The 13,997-nt window shown below is 36.3% G+C and overlaps 1 protein-coding gene across 1 annotated transcript in view; it reads right to left on the reverse strand.

The window, feature by feature from the left end:
- LOC306844558 (voltage-dependent calcium channel subunit alpha-2/delta-2-like) overlaps positions 1-13,997 on the reverse strand; it is a 227,081-nt gene that overhangs the window by 34,451 nt on the left and 178,633 nt on the right. The window contains exons 9-13 of the mRNA XM_079376781.1: positions 11,144-11,194; positions 9,837-9,936; positions 4,116-4,277; positions 850-960; positions 409-487 (exon numbers count right to left, since the gene is read on the reverse strand). Of these exons, the coding sequence (XP_079232907.1) occupies positions 409-487; positions 850-960; positions 4,116-4,277; positions 9,837-9,936; positions 11,144-11,194 (503 nt within the window). The remainder of the gene's footprint in view (positions 1-408; positions 488-849; positions 961-4,115; positions 4,278-9,836; positions 9,937-11,143; positions 11,195-13,997) is intronic.

Consider the following 13,997-nt stretch of genomic DNA (forward strand, 5'->3'; position numbering starts at 1 on the left):
AAATGGACCGCTGTTTCAGCTAAAAATCCTCTTCACAGTAAGTTTCTGAGTGATGTTTGCCGCCACAATGTTACAATGTTCTGGCTGGTTGCTAGTGTGTTACTATGTGTTTGTCAAGGTGTACTTAGGCATTTTAAACACATTGCTATGTGGTTTCTAGGGTGTTACGATGCATTTAAGTTGGGCTGAGTTTTTTTTTCTTTTTTTAGAAAGTTGCTTTGATGTTTGAAATTTGCTTGCAGAACGTGTTCTTTACATTTTTAGAACACTAATATGCAGTTTATAGGGTGCTGCATTGTGTTCCTGCCATGACACTTCAAATTGTGCCTAACAACACAGATGTACAGAAGTACAGAACAGCTGAAAAGTTCAGATTTTTGAACCAAGTCTACATTCTCACTATCTTACCCTTGTTGGCACAGGCGATCCACTGCAGAGGAGTGACGTCATAGTTGTGCTGCCCCACTGAGAATGTGAAAACTCGCACCTGTGGAGCGAAGACAGTTTATTAGATCTGTGTAGCAAAAAGGTCTAAAAATACAGAGTAGTCCCTCTGTATTTGGACCCTCATTTAACAGCATGCGTATTGTTTTATCATTTCAAACACGTTTTTGTGAGATATTATGCTAGGATGTAAGTTTTATATTGGAATGACATCAGATTTATGATGTTATCTCTTTGGTCTGAAATCGTGCTCCACACAACTACAAACATAAAAATATTCTGATTGACTTTGATTTTGTTGTTATTTTCTGTTTTATGGAGGACAGAAAAACTGCTTGTCACTGAAGGTCATTACCACACAGATGGAAACACCGGCATGTTTTGAATTGAATCGCCTCGACTCACAGTTTTATTTGGCCAGTTGTATTTCTCAAAGATGTCCTGAGCGCGATCCTCGCCGCCGTCTGTGAACATCATTATAATTTTATTGCAGTTTGCTCTCGGAGCGCTGGTCTCCTGTGAGAAACAGAAACAGAAATGCATAAGATTCGTTTGGAGGGTGTCCAATGAGCCGGGTCAGTTTGAAACTCACTGGATCTGCCTTTATAAACAGATGCTTTTCTTTGTGAAAAGCGTTGTACTTTACACTATCCTTGCAATGTGTCATTTAATAATAATAATGGCCACATACACACTGTAAAGTGACGATCACATTTAAATATGCGAGTGAATCCTCTAAATTATTGTATTGTGTACATATAACAGTCACTCCTGAAACTGTAATGATTGACGTCATATAACAGCGACCTCTTTAAGTTCAGTGTTTTTAACTAAACTACCGTCGATAGAGCCACAATGTTTCGTGAAGTCTGCATTGCAGAGCGCATTCTTGAAGGGTTGCCATGTCTATTAATTATAAGCGATGCTTATTATGTGTCTTTGGTCTTGGCTCATAAAGCGATCCAGTTTACTGATTAATAGGCAGGTGCAGTTCGCTATATTTTGACATGTGACTAATTTCCAAGATAATGCATTTGGATTAGAGTTTATTATGGGCTTGTTCTTATTTGTTTTACTGTTTTTTTTAGCAAGATCTGGCCACACTAATGAGTCAAAACATACTCTGTGATTTCTTGCACTGCACATACAGAAAAAAAACTCTGATACATATTTAAATACATAATTAAAAACCAGCTATTTAGTTCAGTTCCGTACAGACTGGGTAGAATATCTGTAAATGTGATTGTTATTACTGGTAGTCAATTAGTTTGGAATTGTCACTCCTGTATATTACTGAACTGTGTGTATACAGAACAGGATTAAAGTGAAGTGAAGTGACGTTTGGCCAAGTATGGTGACCCATACCCAGAATATGTGCTCTGCACCTAACCCATCCAAGTGTGCACACAGTAGTGAACACACACAAACACACACATACCGTGAACACACACCCGGAGTAAAGGTGCTGTATGTAATTTTTTGACTGTACTAAATCATAAAAATACCATAATACATTTGCAGATATTTAGAAGACATGCTAAGTTCACATACTTGTTTCATGCTACAGCCTGTTGTTCTATTTTGAAATGTGCATTCCGTGTCAGAATGTCACTGTGCGACTCCGCCTACTGCCAATAGGGTTTCAACACCCCAGGTGGCCAGTTGGAGGAAAACACAACACATTGCAGTCATGGAAGCCAAAAAACGGACTGGATCAGAGATCACAGATTCTACCCTAAAAAGCTCCGGCATCCATCTACAAAGCTCCATGACAACCAGAGGCATATTAAATAGTGGATAAATCAACTCCTCAGTTTACAGTCTAAAGCTTGTCGACTCCTATTGTCACTTATTCCTGTGTCCTTGAGTCTGAGGAGGTGAAGGCAGGAGAAACAACTCTCTCCAATATTTTGAATTTGGACCACAGTACTTGTTTTAACCGCTAGCTGTCAATATTACATACCGCACCTTTAAGCACTAAAAGGTGAACTGAGAACCAAATTTAGTCGCAGTGTGTTTGTGGTCAATATGCGTACAAAGTGTTTGCATTGACATATTTGCACAGAATTCGTTTCAGGCCTGCTTGAATCAATCCACTACACAAATGACCTTGGTTATAACAGCGTCCCATTTGGCAGAGCACCGCACATGTGTCCGAGCACTTAAGCGTGTGTGTGTGTGTGTGTGTATGCGGGCACGTCTGTTCCTCTAATCATACGTCTGCTTTTGTGCCAGCTGCCGCCGACGGTCCTATCTCTGATGAGTTAGCCAAAAGTCCCCTCTTCCTATCCCGTCCAATCACAGCTGTCATTGACTTTCGGCCTAGGCCACATCACTCTGACAAGATTCTAATAAAGATAAATAATACTGCCACAATTACAAATTTACAGCGCTCTCTTCTCAGCCTCTCAGGAGTCAACGGGCAGAGATTAAAATGCCTTGGTGCTTGTGGATCTGAGAGCGACAGTGAAAGAGCAAGTCAGAAAGAACGAGTGTCTTCGGTCAGAAGAGGATACAGATTCGTCTGTATCTCAATCACACCATCACGATCTGTTCGAGCAGCAGTCGGCCAAAACTAAATGCATGGGATGAAGCCACACACGTGGCCATCAACAAATCTCACATCATTGTACTCACCATCAACATGCTTCTGCATGGCCATATTTCTCATGATCTCAAACATTTCTCCTCAGCAAGATCATTTTAAGGCTTACTGAATGTCCACTATTGAATCATTTGTCTGTTTTTATCGCTCAGACATATGAGAAAAAGCTGACACTTAAATTAAATATAACTGAGAACTCCGTTAAATCTCTGAACGCTTTGAAAAAGCAACATCTGAGCAATACAATTTTCCGCTGAGTTGGTAAGAGGATGTTGTGGCATTAACAAATTTAACTAAGCCAAATCCAGCTAAATCTAGAAAAAAAACTCTCTTTGGGAACATCCAGGGATCTTGTCAAAGGTAAAATGATTCATAGCTAAAGTAAATCATGTTTTTGTATATTCTAAAAATATATATTTTTAGTTAACATCGGAGTTAGTATGCAAGCCCTAAGACTGTGAAAAAAAGAGTTGCTTTCTCGAGATTGAGACTAAAATATTTCTCAGTCTATTTATTTATTTCTAGAGTTCACAATTTCAAAATGTTTTGAAAGACATGAACAATTTTATTCAGCAAGGATGCATTAAGATCAAAAGTGGCAGTAAAGATATTCATAATATTACAAAAGATTTCTATTTTAAATAAATGATGTTCTTTTGAACTATTCATCAAAAAAATTGTTAATAAAATGTATGAAAATTCAACTTTGCATCACAGGAATAAATTAAATTTAAAATATATTTTCAAATAAAAAAACAGTTATTTTAAATTCACAATATTACTGTTTTTACTCTATTTTGGATCAGATAAATGCAGGCCTTGGTGAGCATAAGAGACGTCTTTGCACCAACCCCAAACTTTTTGACAGTAGTACATGATCGAGCACTTCAAATTAAAGATAATTAATTTAACATCACAACAAAACAAATGATTCATGACCTCTTAGGACGTCTGTAGGTCAGGGTCAGTCTGTAGTCATTATAATGAACTTTATTTAAAGACTTGAATTCCAGTGTATCTTCATGTCGATAACTGCAGTAGGTAAACATGAGTGTGCGAGTCTTACGTTTAACAGCTGGTCAAAGGCAAACTGAAAGCCGGTCTTGTAGTCTGTCGTCCCCTTCGCTTGCATGTTCATCACAGCCTCTTTGAAGATCTTCTTGTTCTTTATGTTGGCTTGGACCAGCGTGGTGAAGCACGGCACCACGGCGTACGCTTTCTCATTGAACTGGACAGAGAGAGAGAGTGAGAGAGAGACAGACAGCAGCTGCTTCAGCAAGTCTATTAAAAGCTTCATTATTCATCTCCATTAGATCTCACAGCATCATCATTTCTGCTGTTAACACTCGCTAATGGAGTCACTTACACCTGATTGATTTCTCTCGCAATTCATAATTTGCTTCCACTGCAGAGGAATCAATTCGTATGAAACTTGAACTCTATTTAAAATCTATTTCACAACACTAATCATCTGGATGGTTTAATAGTGCTCAAATCAGAACATCTTTACATATGAGTCTGTTTTGACCAGGCAAAACACACTGCCATGTCGTGAGTGGTTGACAAGGTGCTGCTATGTGGTTGCTAGGGTGTTCTGGGTGGTTACTAGTTTTTTTGTTCATTTTATCATCTACAGGCATATGATCAGCTAGAGACAAAAAAAGAAGGAAAATCTGACCACGCCCCAAGCCACACCCACAAGTCATGGCCCCAGAGCTTATTATTAAAAATACATATTTTAGCACATTAAAAGATATATCTTATATTGTAAACATACATATCATCCTGTAAAAAATAAAAAGCAGCATTTAATAATCATGATAACAATACACTGTAAAACAAATTCCGTAAAATTTACGGTAAAAAACTGGCAGCTGTGGTTGCCAGAATTCTACCGTAAAAAATACGGTAGCAACGTTTTAGGTTTTTACGGTTTTAACTTAAATTTACAGTTAAATACCGTAATTTCTTTAACTGATATAATCTTAATATACCAACCTATTAAAGTACTGAAATCTGTTTTGTTCCTTTGAAATACACTGATAACCACCAAATGCAGGTGATGATGAGAAAGTCACATGATGAACCAAAGCCCATCACAAGCATCTTTTAAACAATAGAGTAAACAGAAGGTGCCCAGTGTCATTCACACAAGCACTAAACACCATCATGGTGAGACTCATTAAACTGAAATATGCTATAAACATTAATTTAACAACATTAGATGTAACATAGAACCCTAATAAACATAACTGATAAGAAAAAACTAAGAAGAAACAGTTATTTCAAAGAAAAAACGTCAAATTCAAACAGAATTTGAAATGGAACGCAGGGAATTCTGGGAACGTCTGGGAAGTTTATGGTTTTTCCCTGTAAATTTTACAGGAACTTTCCGTTAACCATGTAACAGGTTTTTACCGTAGCATTTTCACAGTTTTTTACCGTTAAAATCACGATAATTTTTTACAGTGTATTATATAATCTATTACAATAAAGTATTATACTATATTATAGTAAATTATATAGAATTGTTATTATTATTAAAGTATCTGCCAAAAGTTTGGAAACATTACAATTATTAATGATTTTGAAATAACTATCTTCTGCTCATCAAGGCTGAATTTATTTGATCAAAATAAAAAATATTGAGAAATATTATTACAAATAAAAAAGGTTTTCAATTTTAATATATTATAAAATGTAATGTTATTCCTGTGATGCACAGCAGAATTTTCTTCATTATTACTCCAGTTTTCAGTGTGATCAGTTTTCACATGATCTTTTATACCACTCAAACGTTTGTATAAGATTTTAAAAAAGAGAGAGAAATTAATAATTTTATTCATCATGCATGAAAGTGATAAAAAGTGAGTGAAGACCTTTAAATTATTTCTATTTAATAAATGCATTAACAAATTTAATTAATATATTTGATAAATACAAATAAATGCAGTTCATTAAACTTTATATTTATCATAAAATCACGAAAAATAAAGTGTATCACCATTTCCACACAAAATCTGAAGCAGCAAAATAGTTTTCAACATTGATAATAATCAGAAATGTTTCTTGAACAGCAAATCAGCATATTAGAATGATTTATGAAGGATTATGTGACACTGAAACTTCTCTTTGTAGACAACAACAGATTTAGAAACGTTTCTAAAGACGTTGCGTTCCCAAATGCAAATTAAAGCGGTTCAAACCAAGCGAATTGAAAGTAAAAAACAGTAGGCTACTGTAACAGCAGACATGTAGCGCGTCAGACTACAGCCTATTATTTAATTACATCACAACCGTTGCGCATTTTATGACAGCACTAGCAATCTCAAATTCTCACCGCCATTCATAAAAAGTCACCGGGTCGAATAACACGTTTCAGCGCTGATTCTACTCGCGTTAGGCGCTTTGAACTGTCCTGCAGATGGCGCCGCGAGCTCGTGCAGCACTCTCAGGACCATTCCATTTTAAACATAGATCTCACTAAATGTTGTTTGATTTATGCTTAAAACAAGGAGAAAAAACTAAGCTTGCCAAAAAAGTGTTAATATCATGCATTTTTGCTTCTCGAATAACCTGGTCTTGTTTTAAGGATGTTTAGGTATTTGTACTGTAAAAAAAAAAAAAAATCCTGATTAAGAAACAGCACAGGTCTTGCAGGTTGTTATGTGCTACTGTTGAATCCTTACATGAGCACTACTAATTTAGATTTTTTTTTTATTTGGCACAAAGCTTAAACCTATGGAAGCTTGTTTCTACCATAGAATAAAGAATAAAATAACTGAATTTTTTCATGCAGTTCTGACTTTATATATCAAAATTCTGACTTTTTCTCTAAATTGTGAACATGTCAGAATTATGAGATATAAACTCAGAATTGTGAGATTAAAAAAGTTGCAATTAACATTTGTTTTTAAATTTTAACCCATGGCGGAAACAAGCTTCCATAAATACCTTTCACATCAGTACAGCTTTACTTACTGACTGCACAGAGCTCAGCATAAAGCATTTATGTATGTGTGTGTGTGTGTATGTGTGTGTGTATGTGTGTGAGGAAGTACAGCTGTGAAAATCTGAGGTACATCCGGCAGTCTTGATTACAAGGTTCCACAACGCAGGTGCGGAGGAAAGAAAATGCCAATGCAAACAAAAATGAAAGGAGAAATGTTTCCTAAAACTGCCTATAGGAAAGAAAAATCCCTTTGATATCTCTTTTACTCTTCCTTGACAGAGAAAAGATTAAAGGGAGAGCAAATTGAGTCTTCATGAGAGAAATGTACCAATCCCAGAATCATGAACGAATCATTCTTTTGAGTTGGACTGATTCAGTTCTTGAGTTCAACTCACTGACTCAGTGATTCTGCAGGTCACTGTAGGGAAGATTATCAGCAAAAAATGACTTGTATTACAGTCTGTGCACACAAATTTATTATGGACTACTTTTATGGTGCATTTTTTTTTACCTATTGCTATTGCATGAAAAAGAGTGACCAGCACCGTTTGAATCTCTCTTTTTGTGTTTCACAAGGAAACGAGGGTGCGTAACGCGAACTAAATTGTAATTTTTGGCTGAATTGGCCCTTTAAAAAAGCTAAAAGGGTCCATTCTGATTTCACGTTACTCTAGACATCTGGAGGTAAACAGCAGTAAACACACATAGCCACTCTAATGTGGTCTAAAACTGCTTTTCTTCAGCGAGCTATAGAATGAGCTGTTTTCCGGCTCAGATTATGATGCTCATTTTGCACTCTCAGAGCCGGTATTAGGAAACACACACTAAAAGCCCCGGATCAGCCCGGATTACTGGCGTGGGCCTCCAAAACGCTAATGTTTCATTATGTGTGTGTGTGTCTGTGTATATGTGCATGCTTACTTGTGTGGGTTGCGTTTGTGGGCTGCTATTGTGTGATCACCATAAATCAACCCTCTTTAGATTAAATGTTACATTTTCATATAGGTTCAGATTCCTGGAGGATTCACACAACTGAATATTAATGCTGGTGTTGTCTTAAATGTAAATCACTATTGATAACAGCATACTCCCATTCAAGCGATGATGCAATATCTTGTTATAACGAGAAAAATGTAACATTTTTATGACATGTTATTATGAGAATATATATAGTTTTAATGACACTTTATCTTGTTATTAAGAGAAAATGTTTTAATGAGAAAAATGTCCTTTTAACAACCTAGCATCTCGTTATTACAAGAAAATATATTGTTTCAATAAAATAACATCTGGTTATTGCAAGAAAATGCACCACCATATGATATATATGATATCAGCCACACTGAAGGGTTTTCACTGAAAGTACTGTTTAAGGTCATGCCACAGCATCTCCGGATTTAAGTTGGACTTTGACTTGGCCACTCCAAATCCTTAATTTTGTTTTTCTTGAGCCATTCAGAGGTGGATTTGCTGGTGTGTTTGGGATCATTGTCCTGCTGCATAACCCAGGTGCGCTTGAGCTTGAGGTCACAAACTGATTCTCCAGACATTCTCCTTCTGGATTTTCTGATAGAGTGCAGAATTCATGGTTCCATCAATTATGGCAAGTCGTCCAGGTCCTGAAGCTGCAATGCAGCCCCAGACCATCACACTACCACCACCATGTTTGACTGTTGGTATGATGTTCTATTTATGAAATGCTGTGTCGATTTAATGCCAGATGTAATGGGACACACACCTTCCCAAAAGTTCAACTTTTGTCTCATCAATCTACAGAATATTTGCCCAAAAGTCTTGGGGATAATCAAGATATTTTTTGGCAAATGTGAGACGAGCCTTTGTGTCCTTTTTGCTCAGCAATGACTTTTGCCTTGGAACTCTCCCATGGATGCCGTTTTTGCCCAGTCTCTTTTTTATTGTTGAATCATGAACACTGACCTTAATTGAGGCAAGTGAGGCCTGCAGTTCTTTAGATGCTGTTCTGGGTTCTTTTATGACCTCCTGGATGAGTCGTCATTGCGCTCTTGGAGTAATTTTGGTAGGGCGGCCACTGTTTCAAGTTTTATCCATTAGTGGATAATGGCTCTGACTGTGGTTCACTGGAGTCCCAAAGCCTTAGAAATGGCTTTATAACCCTTTCCAGACTGATACATGTCTCATCTGTTCTTTAATTTCTTTAGATCATGGCATGATATGCTGCACTTTAAGCATTCTTCACTTTGTCAGATAGGTTCTATTTAAGTGATTTCTTGATTCAACAGGTCTGGCAGTAATCAGGCTTGGGTCTGGCTAGTGCAATTTAACTCAGCTTTCTAAAATAATGTTGTTAATCATAGTTCTTTCATGATTTAACAGGAGGAGGCAATACATTTTTCACGTAGGGCCAGGTAGGTTTGGCAGGATTTTTTTTCCTTTAATAAATGAAATCAGGCATTTAAAAACTGCATTTTGTATTTACTTGCATTATCTTTGTGTAATATTAAAATTTGTTTGATGAACTGAATCTTTTAAGTGTGACAAATATGCAAAAAAAAAAAAAAAAAAAAAAGGAAGGGGACAAAAAAAATATATATATATACACACACACACACACACTATATAAAATTTTATATATATAATATTAATATAACAATAATATATTTTATTAATTGTATATCTTATTTATTTTATATAATTATTAATAAATCTTACTTTAGATTTACTTTATTTATAATAATAACAACAACAAGATAAAAAAGTAATGAACATGAAATTGTAATGCATATACAATATATGTAATGGGGGTTATGCCTTTACTTACTGATACCATTTAAAAAAAAAAATCAAAAAACCTACCCGAGCCACATTTACGTAGTCGTCATCAGAGAGTGTGTCCAGCATCTCGATGACAGAGGTTTTCATCAGCTTCAGGGTCAGTCCACTGACACTACCGCTCCTACAAACACACAGAAAACACACAAATACATCACACACACTGAACATTACAACATTTATCTAACAAAGCAGTCATGCCTCAAAACAGCACTGCACAGCAACACAAGCCCATAACTGCCGTTGCCAAGCAGAACCTGTTGCTAACAGCATGTTAAAGAGTGCCATCTTCACAGACGAAACAGAGACAGTCGATCTTCAAAAACAAAGTACATTTGAATTCTATTCTGCAAATTGGATTTATTAATAGCCTACAGCAGCTATTGAAAAAGCAATCATAGAGCACGAGTTCATGTGTAATTTGGCTTCCAAAGTTAGAAGGTTTAAAAAAGCTGAGCACATTGGAAACCCCCGGAGACAGCACTATTGTCTCATGCTTCCAGTCGTCACAATGAGATTAGTCTAAGATTGTCAGAAACGTTCAGTGCGATGGTGCTTTTGATTGGCATGAGATTGCCTTGGCAAAGCGACAGCTGCGATTGGTGTATTTTTTAATTAGATATCGGTATCTATTTAAGGTTATGGAGGATTGCCAGCCAGTGACAATTAACCTCCATTAAGCAGTTTTTCTTGAGAGGTTTACTTAAGAATATTAATGATTTTTTGACGATTATGCACATAATGGCTGTATGATTGAGGCAATCACTTATTTGTTAAACTACGCAGCAGTGTTACCAATGATTCTAAATGCACAACACTTAAGGTTTGATAAATAAAAGATTTCAAAAGAAGGTCTCGATGATTCACTAAATGTGGCATTTAACAACAAAATGATCATGCATTTCATTATAGCTAAAACGACAATTCTATGAACTCATGCAATGCATACCTTTTCAATAAATTCATCTGTAAACATATCTGTTTATGTATGATGCGAAAGCGTTTTTGAGATTATGCATTTTAGAGGTCAGATAAGATCAGAGTCTCAAGATGTTTTAAATTCTCCACCAGCATATCAGATATCAGCAACAGTAATGCCATTTTTCATTGCATATAACCTCCAAGTCATATTTCAGGAACACGGTAGCATTTTGATGTTGAGGCACGAGGTTAATAAGATGGAATAATGTTCTTCTCAGCCGACAGGTGGCAGTAGAGCACCACACTGCTGTTATGCATCATAAACAAAAGATTTATCAACACAGATGAAAGTGTGTGTTAATGCAGTGCACAGAGAGACAGATGGAGAGTGTGTTTGAGAGGATACTTACACGTCCACGAGGATGACCATGTCCTTCGGAGAGGAAGCTCCTTGAATGTACCTGGTAAAAGTATAAAACAAGACTAGTCAGTGCTCATATTAAAGAGTTAATTGATTTAAAACGCTAAAATAAAACAATACGCCATACGAGGCTGTGAGTTACAGTGATTTTACCATGACTAAAGGCACAATATGAAGTCTCACCAATGGTTTTACCAGACTCAGCTGCTTTTATTAAATAGCATTAATAAAAAAATTTAGTTCATAAGCCAATCTGCAGGTGGTTTACAGGCAACCAACACAGCAACTATGAAGCGTATAGTATCATATTTGATATATGAATTTCTAAGGCATCTAAATGATCAGCATGATCAAAATTTAGCTGGAAATGCCTACTGTCATCTGACTGATAGTTTACACTATTTAACAAGCAAAAGGCCTTTTAGTATAATTGTACTAACATTCACCTATAGCTCCACCTTGCGGTGAAATCTTCACTGATTTTATAAAGTAAACGTAAGAATAACTTTTCTTTGGTTAGTAATATGTCGAGAAGAACATTTACTGGACTGAAGCAACTTCATCATTTTCAAACGAGAGTATCAAATATGATCAGGGAAATTTATTTGATCATCTCTCAATCATCATTATATTACACTGCATTATATGTTTTAAAAACCGCAGAGCTTTGATCATAAACTAAGCATTTAAATATCATCTTACTGCAATAATAGACAAATTATTGGGAGATATACAGTGACAAATGATATTTATATGCATTTAATGTAAGGATTTTCTATACTGGTATAAAGATATCATCTTTCTTTTTGGCCATATAAACATCAGCATTTTGCCAAATTGCATATTTTAGCTAAAAAAAAAAAATTCCCTTGAGTTTGAGCTCTTTATTCTCCAGTACCATACTATATGAGACATAAAAACCTGATGTATCCAACATGTGCAAACTTTTTTTCAAGTTTTCTAAAAAATATTTCACAAAAACTAAGCACAAGTCCTTTTTTCCAGCTCACTCTCCTCCAATCATGCTCCTTTGACTTGTCTTGAATTTGCGCTAAGCTAACCTCAAAGTCCGAGAAGCAAGCGTCAGGTGAAACGTCAAACCGGACGGCCGTTTATTCTCCAGCTGACTCATCGGGCCGCTGACAAACGCATTATGCAGTCTGCCCATCTCTCTGCGTCTTTGTGCAAGCGCTAGCAGATCGTGCGGCGAGGAGAGACGCTTTGTCTCAAGCCATTTTTAGCAGAAAGACAATGAGCAATGCGTGGCACTTGTGTCAGCGACAACAAAATAAATAAATAAACGGCCTAACGCTGCATCTGTCCACTGCTGATAGAGGCTGACATATAGAAAACACTAGTGCAGCCATTTTCACTTTTCCCCGTGCAATTAAAAAGACATTACACCAGACAATCAGAGCAAGAGATTGATGCATGTCGTCAAGCCGTTGTCTTCAAAAGACTTGGAAAAGCGCTTTTGCTTCTGCGCGGCGAGGTGATTGGCTGTCGTGCAGACAGGTAGTTAGCGCTTTGTGCTCGCAGGAGCAGACCGATCGTCGAGGGTCTCTTCTACCGCGGTAATCAGGCTGAAGAGACGACGTGAGAAGTGGTGCCAGGTGCCCGCGGCTCGTTGAGGAAGGGTTTTGAAGCATGGCTAAGCTCTGGAAAAATGGAAAAGCCCTGGCGAGCCATGAACGCTAACTAGCGCACTCCACTGCAAACCTGTATGCTGACCTCTGACCCTCATTCTGGAGGCCAATCCGGTCTTAATGCCACTGGAGAGTGCTAGACGTGGAAGGAGGACTACTACAGTTGGCTGAAAGGACAAACACAGTTGAAACACTGTTTAAAGCTAACAATAACAATGCTCAGGCAAGAGTGCAAAGCTTCTGGCACTGGAAGTGGGTGAAATTAATTTAGTTCTTGATAATTGAAGATGCTACCCAAAAGGTCAGAGCTTCTTTTTCAGAGTTTTTTTTTTTTTTGAAGCACAGTGCTACAAACTTTATCGGTTTATAATTACAAAAGTCTTTCATTTGAATAAGTATAATGTGAGTGAGAAAAAGGAGACTATGCTTCTGATACACCAGTATGTATGTGAAAACCCCACAGAGGATGTATGTGAACATTTACATTTATGCATTTAGCAGACGCTTTTATCCAAAGCGACTTACATTGCAGTTTCCACATTTGATCAGTTTGAACCCCTATTACAAGTTTATAAATTACACAAATTGTCCATTCAAATCAGTTTACTATTTTAAAGTAATAATTATTAACTCATCTGTGTAGTGCGAAAAAAAATTTGAGTTTTAAAAGGACAGTTTACCCCAAAATTAAAATTCTGTCACCTTTTACTCGCCCTCATGTCATTTCAAACCTAAAATATTTACATTTTTGGGGTCAGCTATATATTTAAATTTGGAGACGATAAGATTTGTAAAAATGTTTTTGAAAGACATTTCAATTTCTTATGCTTACTAAGGATGCATTTATGTGATCAAAAATAGAGGAAAAAAAGGGTAATAATTTAAAATATAATTACAATTTAAAATAACTATTTTCTATTTTAATACTTTTTAAAATGTAATTTATTCTTGTGATCAAAGCTGAATTTTCAGCATCATTACTGCAGTCTTCAGTGTCGTATGATCCTTCAGAAATCATTTTAATATGCTGATTTGCTGCTCAGGAAACATTTCTTGTTATTTTTTGAAAAACAGTTGAGCTCCTGGAAATCGTGATACATTTTCTTCAGGATTCTTTGATGAATAGAAATTTCAAAAGAACAATATTTATTTAAAATAAAAAATCTTTTACTGAGTAAATGGTAGTGTATGCATTAT

The sequence above is a fragment of the Barbus barbus genome (assembly GCF_936440315.1).
Source record: "Barbus barbus genome assembly, chromosome: 25".
Taxonomy (NCBI): domain Eukaryota; kingdom Metazoa; phylum Chordata; class Actinopteri; order Cypriniformes; family Cyprinidae; genus Barbus; species Barbus barbus.